This window comes from Nematolebias whitei, chromosome 11, assembly GCF_014905685.2.
Source record: "Nematolebias whitei isolate Nwh7 chromosome 11, NemWhi1, whole genome shotgun sequence".
NCBI classification, from domain to species: domain Eukaryota; kingdom Metazoa; phylum Chordata; class Actinopteri; order Cyprinodontiformes; family Rivulidae; genus Nematolebias; species Nematolebias whitei.
The window spans coordinates 2698653-2724731 of NC_056508.1; the positions used below are offsets into that span (position 1 = coordinate 2698653).

Below are 26079 nucleotides of genomic sequence, written 5' to 3' on the forward strand. Positions count from 1 at the left end.
TATATATATATATATATATATATATATATATATATATATATATATTAGGGATGCGGGCAGCACGGTGGCGCAACTGGTAGAGCTGCTGCCTCTCAGCGAACAGGTCCCTGGTTCAAACCCCGGTCCAGGGGCCTTGTGGGTGGAGTTTGCATGTTCTCTCCGTGCATGCGTGGGTTTTCTCCGGGTGCTCCAGTTTCCTCCCACAGACCAAAAACATGCATGTTAGGCTGATGGTAACTCTAAATTGTCCCTAGGTGTGAGTGAGAGAGTGAATGGTTGTTTGTCTCGTTTGTCTCTATGTGTCCCTGTGATGGACTGGAGACCTGTCCAGGGTGTCCCCCGCCCCTCGCACAGCGATTGCTGGACATGGGCACCGGTGACACCTGTGACCCAAAATGGAATAAACGGGTAAAGATAATGGATGGATGGATGGATGGATATTAGGGATGCACTGATCCACTTTTTATTTTTTTTTTTATTTTTTATTTTTTCGATCCGATCCCGATACCTACATCTAAATATTGCCTGATACAATCCAGTTCCGATATCATGATCATCACTGATTTTATATGAGGCTGTAATAATCTCCTCTCAAGTACAATTTGTACAAATATATGCATGCATGTCCAAAAAGGCAACTTGAGGTAAGTTTTATTAATGTTGGATAAGTTTTAAAGTTAGAATTAAATTCTAACACAAAACATGTTTTTTTTATTCCTAGCTTTAAAGTGGATATTAAAGTGATTAATTTAAGTGGTTGTTTTAAGTTGTTTTATATTTTTTTAAATAAGGGGCAGATATAAGAATTATTTTCTTCTTTCTGCACTCTTTTCATTCAATGTTTTCTTTTTGATGATCTCCTGGAGGGTAAACTAGATCTTGACTGCAAGTATCAAACTGTGAAATCCTTTGTTTTCTACAACTGACAGTGGTTGGACATTAATTATGATGAAGTTTAGCAACTTCTCTGTAAACATTAGAGCTCCGTGGTTTCAGCGACGTCTTCTTCTTGTTCAGTCCGAAGCAGGCAGCCTGATTTGGGGCAGCCGCGCTCAGTCTGTCCCTCCTCAGAGACGGAGGGACTGAGCGGGGCAGATTGGATGAGGCTGGACGAGGTCGAGTCGCCTCTTTCGGTTGAGCAAAGAGCAGCGTCCCGCTGAAGCCACGGAGCTCGAATGTCCATTGTAAAACAAACTTTACCGTGGTTTAATGTGGCTCTGCAGACATTGCACGTTGCTGTCTTGTTTTGTGGTGTTTAGTGTAAAATACTTCCACACAGCGACATGTTTAGATGAAAAGTTTGTTAGCTGTTAGCTACAGTGCTGCTAACTCAGTCCTCACGTTGTAGATGGCTGCAAGCTATGAACTGGATTTCCTGAATGTGAGGCAGGTCTTATTACTCTGGGCTCATGAGACACGCCTCCGTTCAGGAAATCCATTCCGTAGTTTGAAGCCAACATGCATCATGGATCGGAAATATCGGCAGGTGGATCGGAAAAATCCGATACGTAAATTATGCTGGTATTGGAGGCCGATACAGATACTGGATCGGATCGGCCCCATCCCTAATTATGATCCGATCAGACTGCAACATGACAAATAAACAGCCAAATCAAAAAAAAAATAAATAAATAAATAAATAAATTGCTTGATATTTTTAATTTTAGTCTATAATTGTAGTACTTGAAAAATGAGATATGCTGACATAACAAAATAATTTCAAATCTGCAAATACCAAAATTCAAATAAAATGGAAAAACTAGCACAAAACGGTGCCATTCCATAAGTGGCATCCGATGTCTATTGAAGAATTTGCTCCAAACACAACACATCCCAGTGAACTTCAAAACTTAATAAAAAACTGCTTCATTAGAACACAAAAGGAAGCTGTGTGATGTTGTGTTCTATACTCCTGCACAAAACAGGACAAACAGCTTCAATTAAGAATAATTGTTTCACTAACATCGCAAGGATAAAGGCAATACCTCACTGGGCTATTGGTGAAGGGCATCAAAAGGGGAGACTCCAGAATATCTCAAAACATTTGCTGTAGTTATCAATTTCCTTGTGTGGGGTTCTGTCACTCCCTGCTGCTCGGCATCTAACTGGAGTTCATAAGAGGGAGCACATCACCCCCACTCTGGCTTCACTCCAATGGCTGCCTGTTCATTTTAGAGTTCATTTTCATTAAACGACTACACAGTCACTGAGAGTAAATTTCATCTCAGCAGGTGCTTATCAGAAAATGCTGTAACCAAATTTAAACAATCTCTTCCATCAATGTTTTCCTCTGTCTTGCAGAGTAATGCATCAAAGAATGGTGACTTAGATCATCTAGTTGATCATCTTACAACTTCAATGCAAACTTCACTTGATAAAATTGCTCCACTGAAAAAGAAAGTAATCAATCAGAGGAAACTGGCTCCTTGGTTCAATTCTGAGTTACGTACTTTAAAGCAGCATCTAGAAACCAGGAGAGAAAATGGTGCTCTACTAATGTTGAAGAATTTTATTTAACTTGTAAAGATAGTCTGCTAACATATAAAAAAGCTCTCCGTAAAGCTAGAACTTTATATTACTCATCTTTAATAGAGAATAAAAATAACCCTAGGTTTCTGTTTAGTACTATTGCTAGACTAATTAAAAGTCCCATTTCTGTTGAACCATGTATCCCTACAACTATAAGTAGTGATGACTTCATGAGATTCTTTATAAATAAAATTATTTCAATTAGAGAGAAAATTCAAACCATCCTTCCTTCTACTATCTCTAGTCCCCTGTCAAATGAGACAACTTCAAAAATTTCACTAGAGCCTGATTTATGTTTGGACAGTTTTTGTCCTGTTGAGCTCTCTGAATTGTCAAAAATAATAACCTCATCCAAACCATCCACATGTCTGCTAGATCCCATCCCAACCAGACAGTTTAAAGAGGTATTCCCCCTAATTAATGTCCACATTTTGGATCTACTTAATTTGTCTTTAATGGATGGTTATGTACCACAGCGCTTTAAGGTTGCTGTAATTAAACCTTTACTTAGCTCAACCTGTCAGTGTATGGGGGCAGGACTAAGTGTGGTCTTATGTGTACTGTCGTGTAAGGAAAACATGAGACGGTGCTTTAAAGCCTTCCTACGTGATGTGGCAAGCTGATTAAACTATTTCTTGACAGATATTGAATTATCAGGGAGACTCTCTCAAGAGTTTGCTGGCCCAGTTTACCCAAGTCAGAACCGGGTCATAATTTCATTATAATCCCGTCTCTGAGCAGATCAAATCCATTGGGCCAGTCTAAATAGGAAATATCTTAACAAGAAGTCTGATCTTGATTCAGAAATTCTGGCCAACTATAGACCTATATCTAATCTAACTTTCATCTAAAAAATTCTAGAGAAAATAGTTTCAGGTCAGTTGTGTGAACATCTACAAAGAAATGATCTGTTTGAAGAGTTTCAGTCAGGGTTTAGAGCTCATCATAGCACAGAAACAGCACTAGTAAAAGTCACTAATGATATTCTCATGGCCTCAGACAATGGACTTGTGTCTATACTGGTCCTGTTAGACCTCAGTGCTGCGTTTGATACAGTTGATCACAATATTTTACTACAGAGGCTTAAATATGATGTTGGAATTACAGGAACGGCTCTAAAATGGTTTAAATCATATCTATCTGATAGATTCCAGTTTGTAAATGTAAATAATAAATCTTCTTCATACACCAAAGTTAGTCATGGAGTTCCTCAGGGCTCAGTGCTTGAGCCAATACTCTTTACTTTATATATGCTTCCATTAGGTAAAGTTATTAAACAGCATGGGATAAATTTCCATTGTTATGCTGATGATACACAATTATATTTGTCCATTAAACCCAATGAATCCAATCAGCTACTTAGACTACAAGCATGTCTTAAAGACATAAAAACCTGGATGACCCTTAATTTTCTCCTGTTGAACAGACAAGACTGAGGTTTTGGTTTTTGGACCTGAGCACCTTAGGAATTAATTTTTCAGTCTTTCTCCCTCCTTAGATGCATTAATCTGTCCTCCAGCTCTAATGTTAAAAATCTTGGTGTTATTTTTGATCAGGACATGTCTTTTATCCCCCACATTAAAAACGTTACTAGAACCACCTTCTTCCACCTGCGTAATATCACCGTTGTGGTGAAGAGGGAGCTGAGCTGTTAGGCACAGCTCTCTGTTTACCGGTCTGTCTCCATTCCTACACTCACCTATGGTCACGAGCTCTGGGTAGTGACCGAAAGAATGAGATCGTGGATACAGGCAGTTGAAATGAGTTTCCTCTGCAGACTCACCCTTAGAGATAGGGTGAGAAGTTCAGTTATCTGGGAGAGACTCGGGAGTAGAATCGCTGCTCCTCCACATTGAGCGGAGTCAGTTGAGATGGTTCGGGCATCTCGTAAGGATGCTCCCTAGGCGCCTCCGTAGAGAGGTGCTTCGGGCTTGTCCAACTGGGAGGAGACCCCGGGGAAGACCCAGGACACGCTGGAGAGACTGTCTCTCAGTTGGCCTGGGAACACCTTGGAATCCTCCCAGAAGAGTTGGAAGAGGCTGTGGAAAGAGATGTCTGGACCTCCCTGCTCAAGCTGCTGCCTCAGAGACCCGACTTCGGAACAAGCGGAAGATGATGGATGGATGGAGTTTTGAAAAATCCCAAAGCTTGGTAAAATATGTTTTAGGGACTAGACTCTAACCTTCGACCGTATTGTAGACTTTGACATTACAATCACATTTGTACTACAGTAACTAAATGTGATAGGTGTAGAAGCGTATTTAATAACAAGAAAGCTTTATTTTGAAAAAAATATTTGTGTTTGTGATAGTTTTGTAGACAATACATGTGGTCTTGAAGTTTAATTTGTTTTAGCATAATTTCTTTTGTAATAACATAAATGGCAGACAATGTAATAATTTTATGTCCATATCATCCATTCCTACTTTCAACCAGCAGTTTCTATTTATTTGTTCAGCTTATGAACACTCCTCCTGCAAACTGTAAAATGCCAACATGCTAAGAACATTACGCTCTGCTTCTGAGCAACCAAAAAAAGCTTTAAGTGCTTTGGATCTCTTTCCGTACATGTAAGTTGTGCATGGTACTTTACTTTGGGTTGTTGTCACTTGGTTCATCTCCATCTGATGATGAAGAGGGAGACGGAGAGGGACCAGACTGAGTGCTGGTGTGATGATTGGGTAACCGACTTCCACCCTGCGTTGAGTCGTATGGAGCCGACCAGTCGGAGAAGCCCATTTTAGTCGTCAGTGAGTCATTGCAGTCCTGAGATGGCTGCTGGGGGGTGTGGAACAGTTGGGTGGAACCAGGTCCAAAAGGAGCATTTTGAAAAGGTGGCTTTATCCCTGGACCCTGGGGTGGAAGAAACTAGAATTGGAAAGAGAAACAAAGGATGAATTGAAAAATGTAAGCATTCCAATTAAAAAACAAAGAACATACTGATTTTAAATAGCCTTCATTGTGTTGCAAGTATCTACAATCACATTGAACCGAGACTGCAGTCAGTTAACATTTTCAATCAATCAATCACAATTATTTAGCCAAATTCAAAAGGATCTGTTCACTGGAATTTTTTTGTAGTTGCATTGCTGGAGAAGAAAAAGTTATTAAGATGGGAGACAGCAGTGGGGAAAAAATCTAGTTTTGTGTCTGATGGTTTTGGAGCTTTCTCAATTCAATGAGCAGTGAGTGAGAGATTCAGGTTTTAAGGCTGAGTGAGATAAGACACAAACACATATGTAGATTTGACAAGTCACACCTCCACACCTTAACAGTAGGGGTTTCTTAAAGTCTTTGTGAGTAAAGTCAATGAAAGAATAAGACAGATACACTTCACCATTGAAGCTCTCTCACTCAAAATGGATCAAACCCTCCAGAAGCTGTCTACTTGGCTACCACTTCCTCTGTTGGAAGAAGTTTCTTGTTTTGTTGAAAAGGCCCAGCTTTCACAGCATCAAAAGAGCAAGGAACATCAAAAAAGTAAGTTTCTAAAATTACAACAGAGAGCGGTTTTCTCATCACAAACCATCATTCAAGATTAGGAGGTTGTCGCCAACACAAATTTTCAGGACCAGTGGGTTAGAAATTTGTCTAACAGAACCTTGACACAACCTGAAAAAGATGTGCTGACAAAAGGACTAAACTTTGCCATCTCCCCACAAGAAATACCTGTTGAGGAACTAATCACGGCCACTGAATCCGTGATTAGGAACAACAACTTGATGGAAGGAGAGGCAGAACAGCTCAGAATGGAAATATCAGCAACCCTCTCCAGTGCCAAACCGCCTCCTTCAAACCTCACACCACAGGAAAGGAAAGCTGTAACATCACTCAGCCAGGACCAAAACATCACCATTTTACCAGCTGATAAAGGAAGATGCACAGTAGTCCTCAACACTTCTGATTACCAGGAAAAAATAACTACACTACTGAGCGACAGCAACACCTACGAGACCCTGAAGAGGGACCCAACCAGCGCCTACAAAAAGAAAGTCACAGATTACCTGCAAAAACTTGAAAAGGAAAAGAATCAATCGATCGTTGTATTATAGTTTGTACCCAGGGGAAGCCACTCCCTGTCTTTATGGACTTCCAAAAATCCACAAAGAAGGAACACCACTCAGACCCATCGTCAGCAGCATGAACTCAGTGACATACAATATTGCTAAACATCTGGCTGGTATTTTAGCTCCTCTTGTTGGAAACACACCTCATCACATAAAGAACTCCATTGATTTTGCTAACAAAGTTCAACACTTGAAACTAACCCCAGGAGAAACCCTTGTATCTTATGATGTGACTTCTCTTTTCACATGCATACCCATCTCTGAAGCAGTAGAAACCGTCAGAAAACAACTTCTACAAGACAAGGACTTAATCAACAGGACCAACTTCACCCCAGACCAGATCTGCGCCCTGTTGGATCTCTGCCTCTCCACCACGTATTTCAAGTTCAATGACAGTTTTTACAGACAGAAGCACGGCTGTGCCATGGGATCTCCAGTGTCACCCATTGTTGCCAATCTCTACATGGAGGAAGTGGAACAGAGAGCCCTACACTCCTATGAGGGAACTAAGCCGAGCCATTGGTTCCGTTATGTGGATGACACCTGGGTCAAAATCCAAGCCATGGAAATAGAAGCGTTCACCAGACACATTAACTCGGTCGATAACAACATCAAGTTCACCAGAGAGGATGCAAACGACAACAAGCTGCCTTTTTTGGACTGTTTGGTTCATATGGAAAGAGAGGACAGCCTCAACATTGAAGTTTACAGAAAACCAACCCACAAAGACCAGTATCTTCTGTTTGACTCTCACCATCCACTGGAACACAAACTCTGTCATCAGAACTTTACAGCTTTACAGAAGGGAAGGAAAAGGAACAGAAACACATTCAAGAAGCTCTTCAAACATGTGGATATCCTAACTGGGCTTTTGTCAAGTCAGTGAAGAAATCTACAAAACACACTAATAAACAGAAAAAGGAGAACAACAGATGGAAAAACATTGTCATCCCTTATGTTGATACATTCAGAAGAATCTTCAACAAACACAACATCCCAATACATTTCAAACCCAGCAGGACTCTCAGACAGAGGCTGGTCCACCCTAAGGACAGAATACCGATACACAAACAGAGTGGTGTTGTGTATGTGGTCCAGTGCAGCGAGGACTGTCCAGACCTCTACATTGGAGAAACTAAACAGCCTCTTCACAGACACATGGCTCAACACAGGAGAGCCTCAGGACAAGACTCAGCTGTTCACCTCCACCTCACAGATAAGGGACACTCTTTTGGACGAAGAACACAGATGGTTTGAGAGGGGGGGTGAAGGAAGCAATTTATGTAAAAAGAGAAAAGCGGTCTCTTAACAGAGGAGGAGGCCTCAGATTTCCACTTTCAAAAACCTATAATGCAACTTTAAGACTGATTCCCAGCCGGTTTTCACACCTGATGGAAACAGAGGGACCTCATCTGTGAATTAGAGTAACAAAGACTTTAAGAAACCCCCTACTGTTAAGGTGTGGAGGTGTGACTTGTCAAATTTACGTGTGTGTGTGTCTAATGTCACTCAGTCTTAAAACCTGAATCTCTCACTCACTGATCTTTGAATTGAGAAAGCTCCTCGGATGAGGAGCGAAACGTCTTCTGTTACAAATAAAGTCCAGTTGTTTTTTGTAGTGAACGCTTTTTGAATTGTCCTGGATGACTGAGAATCTTCACCAGCATGTCATTACAAGACATTCGGCCAGAGGAAAGTTATTTATTTTTTAAGGGTTGTGCCAGGTGACTTGAGTCTTCTGCTATTTTCCAAGCTCATTTTATCACTAGCACTGTGCATATCATTCAATGGCTGTTGGTGTTTTCCAGTCAGTTTACTGCCAGGCTTGATGATGTGATCAAGTTGATGTGTAGTGTGGACAGGTGAGCCAGGGTAAAACTAAAATGGAGGATGTCAGGACACTCTTGATGGCGGCTCTGTAGAACTGGATACACACGTCAGTGGAGATGTTTAGCTTTTTAAGCCACTGAAGTGCATGCATCCTACCGTGAGCCTTAACAACACTGTTTTGAGTGTTTTGCCCATTTCAGGTCACTGGTAATGAAGACGCCCAGGACCTCTTTTACAGCAATGCCATTAATGATAAATCTGCTCTGTGGTCCACACTGCTCTCACCCACTTGGAACAGAAGGACTCCTACATCCGTATGCTCTTTGTGGACTACACATCTGCCTTCAACACAATGACTTTTTGCCCCGCTCCCCTCAGGCAGAAGGCTGAGGAGCATTAAGTGCAGAACCACCAGGCTGAGGAACAGCTTCTACCCTGAGGCTGTTAAACTCATGAATTTATAACCAGGAAAAATCACTGAAAATTACAGTGAAAAATTACTGTGGGGAAAAAAAAAAAAAGAAAATCGCTGTAATGCCACTTGATGTGCCACTTGATATGTGCTGCTGACTATCCATGATGCTGATCATTTCATGTTGTTGTGTTCATTAGTACTCATCTGCTCACACAGACTCATGTTTGTGCTGCTGTTGTTTTGACGCATTTTTTTGTACCATTAGTGCTTAGTGTATTCTTAGTTTAGTGAATTTTTTATTCATTTTTTTTCATTTAGCCTTTATTTATACAGGTTAGTCTCATTGAGCCACGAGAACTCATTTTCAAGAGAGACCTGTTCAGGGAGCACATGGTGGGGGTTAAGGGCCTTGCTCATGGGCCCAGAGTGGGGCGAATGAGGGTGGGGGCAAGTGTGGGTGTTTCACCTACCCCACCCACAATTTTTTGATGTTGTCGGGGCCGGGGCGTGAACCGGCGATCTTCGGATCACAAGCCCACCTCTCTAACCTCTGCGCCACCACTCCCCCCTAGTTTAGTGAATGTAGTATATTCTTAGTTCATGACTCGGATCTTATGTTTTTCTTTACAATTTGTGTTTTTATTGGAAATAATTGGGACCCTGTGTACATAGTTTCATTCCACCTCATGTATCACGTGTGGTGTGTATGACAAATAAATCTCTCCGACTCTGATAAGAGGAGGGTGTGGAGGTAGATTTTTCAGAAGTCAATGATTATCTCAACCGTTTTGTTTGATTTTACATTATTTTCTGTAAAACACAATGTCAGCTGTGAAACGCAGTTTCTGTAGGCTGTTCCAGGTGGTGGTGATAAGGCTAAGCTGGAGCTGAACTGGAGCATAGATCATTGGTGTACAGCAGTGGTTCTTAAACTGGGGTCCCTGGATCCCCGGGGGCTCACGAGCCGGTGCTTGAAGGTCCGCCAAAAAAAAAAAAAGTATATATATATTTTACAAGCACGTAGATGTTTAACAACCTGTTAAAATACATAAAAATGCAAGAAATCACATATACTTTATTCAAAAATTTCTGGGAGAGAACCCCCAGAACTAGCGGTCTGATCCTACAGAAGCTGGCTATTGGGACGTGGAATGTCACCTCACTGGTGGGGAAGGAGCCTGAGCTAGTGTGAGGCTGAGAGGTTCCGGCTAGAAATAGTTGGACTCACCTCTACACATGGCTCTGGCTCTGGAACTAGTTTCCTTGAGAGGGGCTGGACACTTTTCCACTCTGGAGTTGCCCCTGGTGAGAGGCGCCGAGCAGGAGTGGGCATACTTATTGCTCCCCCAACTTGGTGCCTGTGTGTTGGGGTTCACCCAGGTGAATGAGAGGGTGGCCTCCCTCCGCCTACGTGTGGGGGGACGGGTTCTGACTGTCGTTTGTGCTTATGCACCAAACGGCTGTTCAGATTATCCACCCTTCTTGGAGTCTTTGGAGGGGGTACTGAAAAGTGCACCTCTTGGGGACTCCCTTGTTCTGCTGGGGGACTTCAATGCTCATGTGGGCAATGACAGTGAGACCTGGAGTGGTGTGGTTGGGAGGAACAGTCCCCCTGATCTGAACCCGAGTGGTGTTCTGTTGTTGGACTTCTGTGCTCGTCATGGATTGTCAATAAAGAACACCTTGTTCAAGCGTAAGGGTGTCCATATGTGCTCTTGGCACCAGGACACCCTAGGCCGCAGTTCGATGATCGACTTCGTCATCGTCTCATTTGATCTGCGGCCACATGTCTTGGGCACTCGGGTGAAGAGAGGGGCGGAGCTGTCCACTGATCACTACCTGGTGGTGAGTTGGCTCCGATGGTGGGGGAGGATGCCGGTCAGACCTGGCAGACCCAAACGTATTGTGAGGGTTTGCTGGGAACATCTGGCAGAGTCTCCTGTGAGACGGAGTTTTAACTCCCACCTCCAGGGAGAACTTCGAACATGTTCCGAGAGAGGTGGGGGACATCGAGTCTGAGTGGACCATGTTTCATGCCTCTATTGTCGAGGCGGCTTACCAGTGCTGCGGCTGCAAGGTTGTCAGTGCCTGTCGCGGCGGCAACCCTCGAACCCGATGGTGGACACCGTCGGTGAGGGATGCTGTCAGGCTGAAGAAGGAGTACTATTGGGCCTTTTTGGCCTAAGGGACCCCGGAAGCAGCTGATGGGTACCGGCAGTCCAAGAGACATGCTGCTCGGGTGGTTGCTGAGGCAAAAACCCGGGCATGGGAGGAGTTCGGAGAGGCCATGAAGAATGACTTGCGCACAGCTTCGGGGCAATTCTGGTCCACCATCCGGCGTCTCGGGGGGAAGCGGTACGCCACCAACACCGTTTATAGTGGGAGTGGTGGGCTGCTGACCTCAACTCGGGATCTAAAAAAATTAAATCTGGTCTTCAGGACATTCAAAAAACAACAACAAAGCAAATCAACAAAAAAATGTAGAAACGTTTCGTCTCTCATCCGAGAGACTTCGTCAGTCTGAGGAGCTGTATTCAGCTCAGTCTCTTAAATAGCACCTTCTCAGAGTGGATCAACCAGTTTTGCTGCTGACAACCAAAACCAGCTGATCACATGCTCAAGAAGGACCATCAGCCTAACAATGGATCATTAGCACACTGATGGCTGTTTACTATTCACAGAGGGCTGAGTGATACTAGCAATCACAGCATTGTAAGAGGATGAGAGACGAAACGTTTCTACATTTTTTTTGTTGATTTGCTTTGTTTTTTTGTTTTTTTGAATGTCCAGAGGACCAGATTTAACTTTTTTAGATTTTTTTACCTGGATTATTGAACATGCATCAGGATATTTTGAATCAACTCGGGATGTTGTGGGTCGGTGGGCGGAATACTTTGAAGACCTCCTCAATCCCACCGGCACGTCTTCCACTGAGGAAGCGGAGCCTGGGGACTCTGGGTCGGGCCCTCCAATCTCTGGTGCTGAGGTCACCGAGGTGGTTAAAATGATCCTCGGTGGCAGGGCCCCAGGGGTGGATGAAATTCGCCCGGAGTTCCTTAAGGCTCTGGATGTTGTAGGGTTGTGTTGACTTTGGTGACTCTGCAATATTGCGTGGACATCAGGAGAAGTTCCCCAGGATTGGCAGACCGGGGTGGTGGTCCCCCTATTCAAAAAGGGGGACCATAGAGTGTGTTCCAACTACAGGGGAATCACGCTCTTAAGCCTCCCTGGTAAGGTCTATTCGGGGGTTCTGGAGAGGAGGGTCCGTTGGATAGTCGAACCTCGGATTCAGGAGGAGCAGTGCGGTTTTCGTCCTGGCCGTGGAACACTGGACCAGCTCTACACTCTCAGCAGGGTCCTGGAGGGTGCATGGGAGTTTGCCCAACCGGACTACATGTGCTTTGTGGACTTGGAGAAGGCGTTCGACCGCGTCCCTCAGGGAACCCTGTGGGGGATACTCTGGGAGTATGGGGTACCAGGCCCTTTGATACGGGCTGTTAGGTCCCTGTAAGACCGGTGTCAGAGCCTGGTCTGCATCGCCGGCAGTAAGTCGGGCTTGTTCCCAGTGAGAGTTGGACTCCGCCAAGGTTGCCCTTTGTCACCGATTCTGTTCATAACTCTTATGGACAGAATTTCTAGGCACAGCCAAGGTGTTGAGGGGATCTGTTTTGGTGGCCTTAGGATTGCGTCTCTGCTTTTTGCAGATGATGTGGTCTTATTGGCTTCATCAGATCGTGTTCTACAGCTTTCGCTAGAGCGGTTCGCAACCAAATGCGACGCGGTCGGGATGAAGATCAGTTCCTCCAAATCCGAGGCCATGGTCTTGAGCCGGAAAAGGGTAGAGTGCCCTCTCTGGGTCAGGGAGGAGGTTCTACCCCAAGTGGAGGAGTTCAAGTAACTTGGGGTCTTGTTCACAAATGAGGGAAAAATGGAGCATGAGATCAATAGGCGGACAGGTGCAGGTCTGCAGTGAAGCAGGCGCTGTACAGGTCTGTCGTGGTGAAGAGAGAGCTGAGTCAAAAGGCGAAGCTCTCAATTTACCGATCGATCTACGTTCCTACCCTCATCTATGGTCACGAGCTTTGGGGTGTGACCGAAAGAACGAGATCTCGGATACAAGCGGCCGAAATGAGTTTTCTCCGCAGGGTGCCTGGGCTCTCCCTTAGAGATAGGGTGAGAAGCTCGATCATCCGGGAGGGACTCAGAGTAGAGCCGCTGCTTCTCCACGTCGAGAGGAGCCAGTTGAGGTGGCTTGGGCATCTGTTTAGGATGCCTCCTGGATGCCTCCCTGGTGAGGTGTTCTGGACATGTCCTACCGGAAGGAGGCCCAGAGGAAGACCCAGGACACGTTGGAGGGACTATGTTTCTCGGCTGGCCTGGGAACGCCTCGGGATTCCCCCGGAAGAGCTGGCCCAAGTGGCTGGGGAGAAGGAAGTCTGGGCCTCCATACTTCGGCTGCTACCCTCACGACCCAACCCCAGATAAGCGGACGAAAATGGATGGATGGAGACCCCCCCCCCCCACACACACACACACACTATTTGCGTCCTGGTATTGATCGGTTTACAAATGAAGCCCTTTTACTTGGTATGACTACTGCTGTTATGATTCTGTTCAGTTTTATGTAAAGATTTTCAGTAATAATTTGAAGAAGTGGCGATACATTTATGTTCCATTAAGTGAATACCATAATTCTCGGGCTACAGAACACAACTGTCTCTACGCCACGCATACTAAATTTAAGACGAATCATAATTTTGTACAAAAATAAGACGCTTCGGTTATAGTGTGGGCATCCACCGTTCATTATCCAGAATTTGTGCCCAGTGCCAGCATAATGTGCAGCTCTTTCTTGTTGTAGTACACAAATCATACCTACAAACTCAGAAGAGATGAAAAAGGTGACAAACCTAGTGCCACAGGGTTAGGCTTATCAAACACAGCAGAGAATTTTGCTAACAGCAAAAACTCTTCTTCAATGTTTTGGCCTGGACAAGCCTTTCAAGGGCTATTTCTGCTGCTTGTCCATGTTCCTCTTTTGTGCCCATTGGCATCAGAAGCATTTGTAATGTGGGGGGAAACACTGGTGGTGGTCCCCCCGCCCCCCCACCCCACCACCCCCCCCCAAAAAAAATGTTTTTGAGTAGATGCCATTTCCTGCATTTTGATGTATTTTAATGGGTTGTTAAACATCTCTGTTTACCTACACATGTAAACACTTGATCAACAACTATTTTAGAGACAACAAAATAAAGTCAGGTCCTCTGGACGGATAAAAAAAAAAAAGTTGAAATTACTGATCATGCATCAGGATATTTAGAGACACCTCGTTCAACTAGTCCATATGGGAATCATCCTGTTTTTAAACTCAGTCCTATGGCTAAGATATTAATATGACACAATTTATCACAAACAATAACTTTAGGGGTGAACTTGACTTTTATTGTTTTTGATTTAGTTTTATTTGTAACACAGCATGCCATTGTGCTAAGCAATGGTGACATTCAACTGCATGTTTAAAAATAATAATATTAACTTTACCCAATGAACAGGTGACATTTTGTGTGTGTGTTTAAGATGATTCTCCAGGAAAAAAAAACGCAGCAGACCTACAGTCTGTTTACGTCCAGCTCTGGAGCAACGGCATACAATGTGTGCCATTAAAGAAGAGAGTGGCTGTTACCTTGCCCTCCCTAAAACCATTGATGTATCATTTCAGTTTAGATGATAATAAAGATGTTTTTAAAATATCTTGATTTTTGTTATGACAATTTACTTTTGTTACTTACCAAACACTATAGATGGATGGATGATGGATAAATGGATCAAATTATAATAATAAAATAGCCTGAAGAGTTAAAGTCATTTAAATTTGATGTTTTCAGGCAGAGAAAAAGGGACTGAAAAAGAGGCCGGTTCCACGAACAATTGCTAGTGGAAAAAGCCTTGAAACCGTACCGAGGCGAGTAGAACTGTGCCGAAGAAGTGCTACGGAAAAGCGGCATAATACTGTAGTTCTTCCTGTCCAGATTTTCCAGAAGACAATGAAAACTGAGATTTAAAGCGTCATTCACAGAGAAGTTTTAACTTTAAACAAACTGTAAAGAGTCCAGCTAATGGGCGTTCAAAGGAAGAACAAAATCAGTTTTTTAAAACCCTTTATGGCTACTGACATGAAGGCAATAGGTCTTTAGTCTTTCAGACTACAGACAGCAGGAGTTGGTTAACTTAATGGTACATTAGAGGAGGCAGTTGTCAACGGACAGGGATAGGTGGTAGCAAAGTTTTAGACGAGGAGTGGGGGGTGAAAGAGAAGCGGAGTGCTATGTTTGTATTGCGCATGGTTTGGAGTCTAAACTGAGCTGCTAATCTCCGCTCCCCATCTGAAAGTGGCGGAGTTTCGTAGGGAGTGGGGGATTTAGTAGTGTAGTGAACTCGGCCTCTGACCAAAATCTGCCTCTGAGGACCTTCATGGGACAGGAACTGTTATTTCATTGATTTGAATCCAGAAATACAAATTAGCTCATCCAGAGACTGTTAATTGTATCCTGAAGTAATCAATTGAAAGAACACTCTTCTTCTATATTATCATTACTATTTTACAATATCTTGATAAATCAAAAGTGTGTTTAGTTCATACCATTTCTAAATGTTGAAGTGAACCACTCATTTTAAATCAACTGTGAAACAGTATTAATGATTTTTAATCCTCATTTAAATTAGAAATCAAGTTAAATGTCTATTTACAAAGTAATTATGCATTTTTGATCTTCTGTCTGAAATGAGGAGTAGTGATGTCGGACGAAAGTCAGAAAGGAGTTATTAGAACGAAGTGGATTGTTTTTAAACCTAGCAGACGGTAAATAAGAAGCTACTGGCACCTGCTTCCTCCCACTTCGCCATAACATGTCTTCTGTCTGTACTAAAAGTCCCTAAAACATTTCTGCTGTTTTCTTGACTTGTAATGACCCTCTGACATCACTAGAACCACCCCATTGGTTGTTTCAACCAATCAGGAAATCCTGAAGAGACCGGAAGTGAGAACTCTTTAAGAGTCCACACTTCCTGGAACTAGGCAGTCTGTCAGTCAGTCAGTCGAGGTCTCCGGAGTCTTCAAGTGGGTCTCTGATGAAGCAGTCTTGAGTCTTCTGAGTCGAGTTGGGACTATGGAGTCTTCCACATCTGAGTGGAACCTCTGACGGACTCACAGCTTGCTGTGTATCCACCCGGGAGATGAGCGTGTTTGTTGAACGGAGTAAGAGGCTCGACTCCTGATATGGCCAGCTGCTCTTACCGGAGACGCTGAAAGGTAGCGTTGAAATGGACCTCTGTACCGGAGTTGATGTATCTTCTGCAAAGGTAACAAGTCGTCACGCACCAAGTGTACCGGAGAGTTGGGCTGGTGTTGAAAGAAGCGTGCTAATTCTGGTAAACAAAACACCTCCCCTTTAAGTGTTTAAACTCTTCATTTCCCATCTTTAAACTCTTCTATTTTGCCAGTAGTCTAGATGCCTTCTTCAATGTTCTGTTGTCTTATTAAGTAAAACGTGTTAAGTTTTATTAATCAGAACCAGATCAGCTAATCAAGTGTACAATGTTTTGATGCTAAATTTTGATTCTGTTCAATAAATGACCACATTTCTTCTGATGGGTCAAAGGAAATTAACGTCTCATGTCACGGATTAAACAATCCACGCACAGTTACCTCGGTCACATGGCAGTAATTTAATTCGAAAAAGAGAGAACCCATTATATTTAAATATATTGTAGTCAAGGGCAGCTAACCTAGCCCTTAGCACACTACAGTAGGCAGGGTGCTCGGTTCTGTTGACAGGGTGGGGTGCCCTTTTTGAATAATGGTAGGGGGAACACTGGACTTTAACAGTCTTTGGCACCAGGAAGATGGCTTTTTTCCAGTACTGGGGGACATGATGCCATGATATTTTTTATATATTCAAGAGAACACATTAGCTAAATGTGCCCAAACAAACTTCAGCACAGCTGGTGATATTCCATGTAGCCCTGCTGCCGTCCAAACATTAAGTTTGCAGAATATCTTCTCAGCAGCTTGAGGTGACACACCCAGTAACGAAGAGATTGGAGGTGGAGGGGCATATTACAGAAAGGAGATGAGAAGTGTAGCAGAGGAGGATTGCCACCAGTAAAGATCAGTATTTGATCATGACCTTGGCTCAGTGTCAAGGGTGTAGGTGGTGGATGGGAGCCGAGAGGATGGACATTCAGAAAGATAAGGGGTTACCAGACTTACAGGTGCTGGTCATAAAATTCAAATATCATGAAAAAGTTGATTTATTTCAATAATTCCATTCAAAAAGTGAAACTTGTATGGGAACCGATCTGAATCACTGGGGAAACCCCCTCATTGTGTCAGAGGGAGTTCCCATCAGCAGGCCTACGTCACACGTCACAGTTTTCACAGACGCGTCCCTGTCAGGTTGGGGAGGAACGTGTCTGTCCCAGGCGGTGGGAGCACAGTGGCCGGACCACATGTCTTTTCACATAAATGTGCTGGAGATTCTCACAGTCTGGAATGTGACTCAGCATTTTGCTCCTCTGCTGCAGGATCAGCATGTTCTGATCCACACAGACAACAGAGTGACAGCAGCTTACATAAACCGTCAGGGAGGCGTGCGCTCAGACCAACTGTTACGCATTGCGAGACAGCTGTTGTGTTGGGCACACAAAAACTTGTTCTCCATCAGAGCAGTGTACATTCCCGGCGTCCTGAACAGGGGCGGACTGGCAGGAGCACCGGGACATTTCCTGGTGGCCTGACTCTGCTCAGTGCCCGCTGAGGGACTGGACTCGAGGCTCAGTTTGGGTTGTGCTTGATTATTTTTAAATAAACAAGCCGCTCTTGCGCTGGGCTCACTCAGGTCTCAGGCTCCCCCGCCCCTCCTCTCTCTTTCTGAGGCTGTCGGCAGAGCAGAGACACAGCTTCACGCAGCTGACACACACAAATTGCGCGTGCGCCCCCGTGGACTGGCGTGAGAGGGTTATATGTTCGCACGGGGAGCGCGCATGTCTGTACGTTTCTCGGCTTGATTAAGAGAAAAGCACTGGCGCTGATGCAGCAAAGTGCAGTAAATTGTTTGTTTGTAATGGAGCAGGTAAAACAGAAACATCCTGATGCTCAGTAATCCAGGTAGAAAAATCCAACAAAGTTAAGTCAGGTCCTCTGGATGGGTTCTGGAAGTAGAACTGTCCAGAGGATCTGACTTAACTTTGTTGAGTCAGATCCTCTGGACAGTTCTACTTCCAGAGGATCTGACTTAACTTTGTTGAATAAAACAAACACTGGTGAAAACTGCAGTTTGTCAGCACAGCTAGTTTAATGTGGTTAGTTAAGTGGGCCAAAACTTAACAGAACAAATTTTTTAAGTTTTTACAAAGGACATTACAAATTTTAGAATTTGGTCAACAAATAGGATCTGAAAAAAAAGTTTAATGCTGAAATGTCCAGGAATTCAGATTTTGTGTACCCTTCATAAACTCCACTAGTAAATTATCTGATTATTAAAATCCTTGTATTATATTATTTTATCTTTATTTTACCAGGTAAAGTCCCACTGAGATTAAGAACATTTTTGTTGTTACATATAAATAGTCAATTAGTGAAAATGAGAAAATATGAAATGTAATTCAGACACGTGTTCTGAGCATTTATCCATCCATCCATTTTCTTCCGCTTATCTGGGGTCAGGTCGCGGGGGTAGCAGCCTAAGTAGGGAGGCCCAGACTTCCCTCTCCCCAGCCACTTGGTCCAGCTCCTCTGGGGGAATCCCAAGATGTTCCCAAGCCAGCCAACAAAGTCCCTCCAGCGTGTCCTGGGTCTTCCTCTGGGTCTCCTCCTGGTGGGACGTGCCCGGAACACCTCACCAGGGAGGCGTCCAGGAGGCATCCTAACCAGATGCCCGAGCCACCTCAACTGACTCCTCTCGACGTTCTGAGCATTTTGTGCTCAGAATTCTCAGCGACAGCCCAGAAACCTGCTGATCTAGAGAAGATCTGTGTGGAAGAATGGGCCAGAATCCTGCTGCAGTGAACCTGGTGAAGAACTACAGGAAACCTTTGACCTCTGTAACTGCAAACAAAGACTAATGTACCAAATATTAACATTGATTTTCACAGGTGTTCAAATACTTATTTACAGCAGTAACACACAAATAAATTATTTTTAAAAAATCATACATTGTGATTTCTGGATTTTTTTTTTTTTTTTTTTTTAGATTATGTTTCTCACGGTGCACATGCACCTTAAATGAAAATGTCAGACCCCTCCATGATTTCTAAGTGGGAGAACTTGCAAAGTCGCAGGGTGTTCAAATACTTATTTTCCTCACTGTACCTTAAGAGTATTTGCTTCTTCTATTTAACAGGAGCGGATTTAAAATTGTGACACAGGCTCCTCCGTTTTCTGCTACGAACAGACAACGCTGAACTTCACTAATGGAACTGTTGTGTTCCGGTATATACAGACATTTAACTCCACAGAGGGAAGTAAAGACACCAAAAGATTTGTAGTAATACTAAATGGTATCTCCACTAATCCAAGACGGGAATTTGATACCATCCCAGGCCAACACCACTCAATTAACAAACCACCAAGACCGAGTAAAATTGAGTGCATTTTGAACACCATGTGTACTTGTCTAGCAACGAGGTGTCCAATGCTATCAAAAGCATTTTTTTGGGGGGGGGAGAGACACACTGGTGCGAATGACAAATTTTATTTTTTTAATTTTAAACTTTACCTACTTACGATAGTTTAAAATTGATACTTTACTTGATTCTTGTTGAGTGGATGGGAGTTGAGTGGGGGGTTCTAAAAACTGGCATGAAAAGATTAAAAGTCACTGATGCAGCATACGAATTGCTGTACCAAAAACTGTCCCTGATTAGGGCTGAGCACCGAACCGAGGTTCTTTTATGGCACCGACCGAACTGCACCGGTTGGTGTATGTATTGAAACGTCACTCTTCTTTCGGTGTCAAGTTTCGGTATTGGCTGTAACGTGTCATGTGGTTTCAGCACGCAGGCAGGTAAAACACCAGACATGTGACAAACAGACTACGTGTTTACACCCAGAGCTGTATAGAGCTGCCGCACCTATTCTATGTACAATGTGTGTCTATGGTGCTGGAGACACCCACAGACTGGGTTCACGTGTGCAGCGTGAAAGTTGCTCCGTGTTTCTCTGCAAGAAGAGACACTAACAGCAGCTTCCTCCCCCCTCCCCTCAGCATTGTCAGTCTGTGTGTGAGACGGACTGAATCAACATTCCACAGCCGGACTTGTCTTCATCAAAGAACTCCGAGGACGGAGCTGTGTCTGTTACAGCTGGTGAGTTTACGTCTGTTAACCTGACTGAAAACTGTTGGATTTTATACCTGGATTATTGAGCATGGACTTTGTTAAGTTTGTTAACACGTACATCACGGTGAAATAACGCTAACTTTAACATATTAGTGTGTAAATTTATTTTATCTACGTAGCTAGCTTAACTCAGAAGCTAACTAAAGATTGACAGTAACAGATAAATCTTAGCTTGTAAAACTGCTCATCCATCCAGTCAGCTGCTTAAACAGTTCACTAATGTTCACAGTTTATGTTTATGTTCTCCTCACAGGAGGTTCTGACCCAGATGTGAGGACAGACAGAAAAGTGAGGTGGAGGCCACAGGACAATCAGACTTTGTTGTTAAAAGTGTGCCGTCTTTTTCTACAGTGAAGCTGCATGGAGGAGGTAAGTAAACTGTAGAAGATTTTGTTGACCAGTTAAACCTTTATCTCTCAGCCTAGATAATGTTTTTTGAGCAAAAATAACACAACCATGTTATTGTTGATGTTTTGTTCTCATGTCAATTAGGGAGATGATCAGAGCCCTAAACCCCAGAGAACCACAGAGAAGATTCAGGCAGAGACACAGAGGTGCAGAAGTCTGCATCATCCCTACCTCAGTGAATCCAGTGACCTGCTGGTGGGATGTGAGGGACAATAAGTCAAACTGACAACCAGGTATCTGTGTGTGCAACAATCATCATCTGCAGCCTCAGAGTGAACATGTTCTACTGCTGGAGACACCATCAGCCAGGAGCAGCTGGTTTGTGTCCAGAGAAAACAGACATGTTGATGTTTCTGAAGAAAAACTGTTCAGTGAAAAGGTCCTCAGTGTGCAGCAGTGAACATTAGACACTGACGTGTCACTGGTTTGTAACTGGTCTTTTGAAATGGAAATTATTTGTTTATTTTAATGTAAGAAAACTGCTTGGAATAGAAATACCAAAGTTAAAAATAAAATTCACAATTTGTACCATTATGTGTAACGTAATTTTATTCGTTAGAATGAATTAATTACAAAATTGGTACGGAAAAAAGAACCGCCCAGGAACCGACACCGAAGTGAAGGTATCGACACAGATTTTTTTAGAAAGGTACCCTGATAAACATTTGCCCACTGAGCAGTACACAGTCATGTGAATTAACAAAAGTGAAAAATCTAATTTTCAGTAATCGTGTTTTTTTAAATAAACTGATTAGGCACAACAGGCAATAAATCACAAAGTAATCTACCTGATTCTTTCCAAGAGGCATCGGTCCCATGTGGCCAGGTGGTCCCCCAAACAGTGTGGGTCCAAACCCAGGTACTGAGCACAGAAAGATAACCATACAGTGGTTACTAGGAATGTGCGATATGGCATAAAATTCATATCACGATATGTATTGTGAATGGTGGCGATAATGATATATATATCGCGATATGTTTTTGTTATAAAACTTTCAAAAAAAAGCATAGTGTGTCCTTTTGCCCTCATTTATTTTGAATTAAGAAAATTACACTACTAGGTCCAGAGAGTTTTAAAATAATAAACAAATCAAGTATTAGGCTTCTTTCTTGTAGTGCAAAACAGAGCAAAAGATATCTAATGTAGTTTTAGCCATATGTTTTAAACAAAAAAATATGTTGTTAACTCTTAACAGTTTCCAGTCTTCTCACTTTATAAATGAACAGCAACAGAGCAGCATTTTACACTGAAACACTTCATCCTCCAAACCTCTAGTGGGCGACTCCTTCTGCTTTAAGGAGAGTTGACACAAAATGAGTCTGTGGCTTGGACCAGAGGGTCTCACAGTAAAATCACACAACACAGCGTTCTTTTACAGATCAGAGAGCAGGTTTCTCTAAAACTGACCAACGCTGACTTTAACTTTCGAGGGGGGAAAAAAAAAAAACTTTTGATGGAACACAGTGTTTTGCGCATGCGTCAGAATACGGCAACACTACGGCAAGCTGGCTGTAGTTAGCTTGTAGCTTCACTACTTGGTCTCAAAGAAAATACTTTAATGCCACTTGCGCACAGTTTTCAGCTAAAAAAAGTAACGATTAAATCTGATAACTCTGATTTTACTTCAGACACAGCATTACTGCGGTTAGTCAGTAGAAGACAGATCTCTATCTCTAAATTTCTATTGTTTCTACCTTGTACCGACAATGTTCTTTCTGCTCAGTTGGTTTCAAAGAACAAATTTACCATTAAAAAAAGACTGCATAGCAGAGGTCCTGCTCTACATAAAGTTCACTACTACTCACAAATAAAAGAAGACGGCCCCATGTTTGGCGAGCGTGGTTTGGAGGCAGCTGAAAAGTACTCCACAGCTTTTTTGAATCGCTCCACCTTGTCCTCCATACGTGACTGCAAAAAATAAAAGATAAAATGTGATGATGGCTTTACCAAACACAGAGATCTGACAGTTCTAGTTGAGGAGTTTGTTTAAGTTTCAGGGAAACTCTCAGGATGAAGTCATTTTCCAGAACTGACCAAACGAGAAGTGAAAGATTTCCTTCACTGCCAAACTGTTGAGCCTACTGCAACAAACAGAAGTTTCTACAGCAATAAAATGATCAGATAAAATATTTGTAACATTACATATGGTGACTTTCAAAACAAAGTAAAAGGAACAAATTAAAGTACAAGTAGTCTTTGATTTTTAAAAGCAAATATATTGTGCAAATAAGTATTTAAAATGGCGTCTGTCATGTTTGGAATTCCAAAAGTTTAAAAAGGACAAATTTAACTATGAACACATTACAAGGAAATGTACTCAAAATTTCATAAAAACTGTGCAGTAATGTGAGCATATTAACATGTTCTGGATTAACACTGGCTCTGTGTCAGATAATGTTTCTAGCTGCTGAAATAAGATGCTAATGAAAAGTAGAGGTAGTAGAAATACACAAGAAAGATTATGGTCATGTTAAAACCAGCCAGTAGGGAGAACAAGCCAGTGTATCTCTTGTGCTGGTCCCAAGACCCGGTAAATGGTGAGGGTTGTGTCAGGAAGGGTATATGACATAAAACACTTGCCCAAACCATAATGCGAATTCATCAAAGCAAAACCATATCAGATCCGTCATGGCCCGGGTTAACAACGACTGCCACCGGTGCTGTTGACAAACAGGGTGCTGGTGGAAATTGTGCTACCGTTAGTCAAAGACCACGAGGATGGAAACATGTCAGGAGACTGAGGGAGAAGAGGAAAGTCAAGAATGTAGGACTGAGGGTGGCAACTCTAAATGTTGGGACAATGACAGGCAAAGGTAGAGAGCTGGCTGACATGATGCAGAGAAGGAAGGTAGATGTTTTGTGTGTCCAAGAGACCAAGTGAAAGGGCAGCAAGGCTCGCAGCACTGGAGCAGGGTTCAAACTGATTTACCATGGTGTGGATAGAAAGAGAACTGGAGTAGAGGTGGTCCGGAAGGAGGACTTGACAAAGAATGTAGTAGAGGTGAAAAGAGTGTCAGATAGGGTGATGTGTCTGAAGGTAGAAGCAGAAGGTCTGATGCTAAACATCATCAGTGGTTATGCTCCACAGGTTGGATGTGATGTGAAAGAGAAAGATACATTTTGTAAAGATCTGGATGAAGTGATAGAGAGTATTCCCAGGGAGGAGAGAGTGGTGATGGGAGCAGACCTGAATGGACATGTTGTTGAAGGAAACAGAGGGGATGAGGAAGTGATGGGTAGGTTTGGTGTCAAGGAAAGAAACCAGGAAGGACAGATGGTGGAGGATTTTGCCAAGAGAATGGAAATGGCTGTAGTCAACACCTATTTCCAAAAGTGGGGAGGAACATATGCCCCTTTACCACCACTCCTACTCAGCCCCAACTTTGCTCAGCTCTCCACGGTATAAGCGCTGTTCCACTAGTACTTAGCTGATTCGGCCCCTTTTCTCTGGTGGGACCATTCGAGCTGAGTCGGCACCTAAACATGACGTCAGAACACTGTTGGTCACTGATTGGTCAGGGGGAAGAGTCACTGGATCTCTCTCAGAAACTTTTCACTGATCCGCCATTTGCACTTACTCTGAACTCGAAGCAGCTGGATCTATTTTTAAGATTTTAAAAACAATGAGTGATCTAGCCACCGCAGAGGATCATACGAGCTGCTGACCCGTTGAAGCATGCGAGGCCAGGGCCCGGACCCAGACCCCGGCCTCGCATGCTCACAAAGGCCGGATTCTGAGCCCTGTCAGACAGGAGGACCAGGACAGAGGATGGAAACATTTTTTTATTAACATTTTATGTATTAAAAAAAAAAGTTGTTTTTTTTTGTCAGTGAAGATTAAAAATAAATAAATGGCTTTATCATGAAATCCCGTTTTCACTTTGACTTTATTCACTAATCTGTTAATTAAAGTTAACTCAGCTGAAAAATCATAAAAAAACAAAACTATTGGATCTCTCAGGAATATTTCCCTCAAATATGTTTAAAGAAGAGACAGCTTTTAGTTCAACTTTATTCTAAACCACAGATGTACAAATCACAAAACAAGAATTACACTTATAATCAAAGCTAAAATAAAATAATATGTAAACAAGAAACAAAACCACGTTTAAATTGAATAATAAAAGTAAACAACGAGTGCAAATACATCAGATGATGAAGACAAATATAGAATTTTAAATATAGATGTTCTTGTAGAATCTGGTTCATCAGAGATTTAATTCAGTTCACTTTATTTATATAGCGCCATATCACAACAGAAGTTATCTCAGGGCACTGAACAGAAATATTCAAATATAAAAATATGAATTTAACATTATTTATCTGAGGAGCAGACTGCTTCGAGTTTAACTCATCCAAGAACTCTCACTGTTAATGGTGAACTAAAGTTCATTAAAAGTTCATTAGCAAGGTTTTGGATTCTGGACACGCCTCCAGAACCAGTCCTGAAGTGCGGTGGAAATGCAATGTGTAAAGAGCTGATCTGAGCAGGGCAGAGCAGAGTAGGGCTGAGTAGGAGCGGTGGAAAAGGGGCAATGGAGTGACCTATAAGAGTGGAGGAAGGAGTACACATGTCGACTACATTCTGTGTAGAAGAGGAAACCTGAGGGAGATTGGAGACTGTAAGGTTGTGGCAGGGGAGAGTGTGGCCAGACAGCATCGGATGGTTGTGTGTAGAAAGACTGTTGTTGTGAAGAACAGAAAAAGAGCAAAATCAGAGAAGCCCAAATGGTGGAAGCTGAAGAAGGAAGAATGTTGTGAGAAATTTACAGAACAGCTGTTGAAGCCTCTGGGTAGTAAGAAAGAGCTTCCAAATGACTGGACTACTACAGCAACAGTAAATAGAGAGACAGGTAGGAGGATACTTGGTGTGTCATCTGGACAGAGAATGGATGATAAGGAAACCTGGTGGTGGAATAGTGAAGTGCTGGATGCCGTTCAAAGAAACAGGTTAGCCAAGAAGAAATATGAAAGTGAGAGGACTGAAGAGAGGAGACAGGAATATAAGGAGATGGGACGTAGAGCAAAGAGGGAGGTAGCTAAGGCAAAGCAGAGGGCGTATGATGAGTTGTATGGGAGGCTGGACACTAAAGAGGGTGAGAAGGACTGGTACCGATTGGCAAGACAGATCAGGCTGGAAAGGATGTGCAGCAGGTTAGGCTTGTTAAAAATAGGAAAGTAATGTTCGAACAAGTGAGGAGAGTGTGATGGGAAGATGGAAGGAGTACTTTGAGGAGCTAATGAATGAAGAGAAAGAAAGAGAAAGAAAAGTAGAGGTCATAAAAACCTTGGACAGGAAGTGGGGAAGATTAGTGAGGGTGAAGTCCAGAAAGCTCTAAAAAGAATGAAGGGGAAGGCAGGAGGACCTGATGACCAGTGGAGGTATGAAAATATCTTGAGAGAGATGGCAGTGATGTTTTTGACCCAAATAT

At 42.9% G+C, this 26079-nt stretch overlaps 1 protein-coding gene across 1 annotated transcript in view; it reads right to left on the reverse strand.

Moving 5' to 3' along the window:
• fam120c (family with sequence similarity 120C) overlaps positions 1-26079 on the reverse strand; it is a 158552-nt gene that overhangs the window by 68587 nt on the left and 63886 nt on the right. Inside the window, exons 5-7 of the mRNA XM_037684632.1 lie at positions 22453-22555; positions 21435-21508; positions 5123-5397 (exon numbers count right to left, since the gene is read on the reverse strand). Of these exons, the coding sequence (XP_037540560.1) occupies positions 5123-5397; positions 21435-21508; positions 22453-22555 (452 nt within the window). The remainder of the gene's footprint in view (positions 1-5122; positions 5398-21434; positions 21509-22452; positions 22556-26079) is intronic.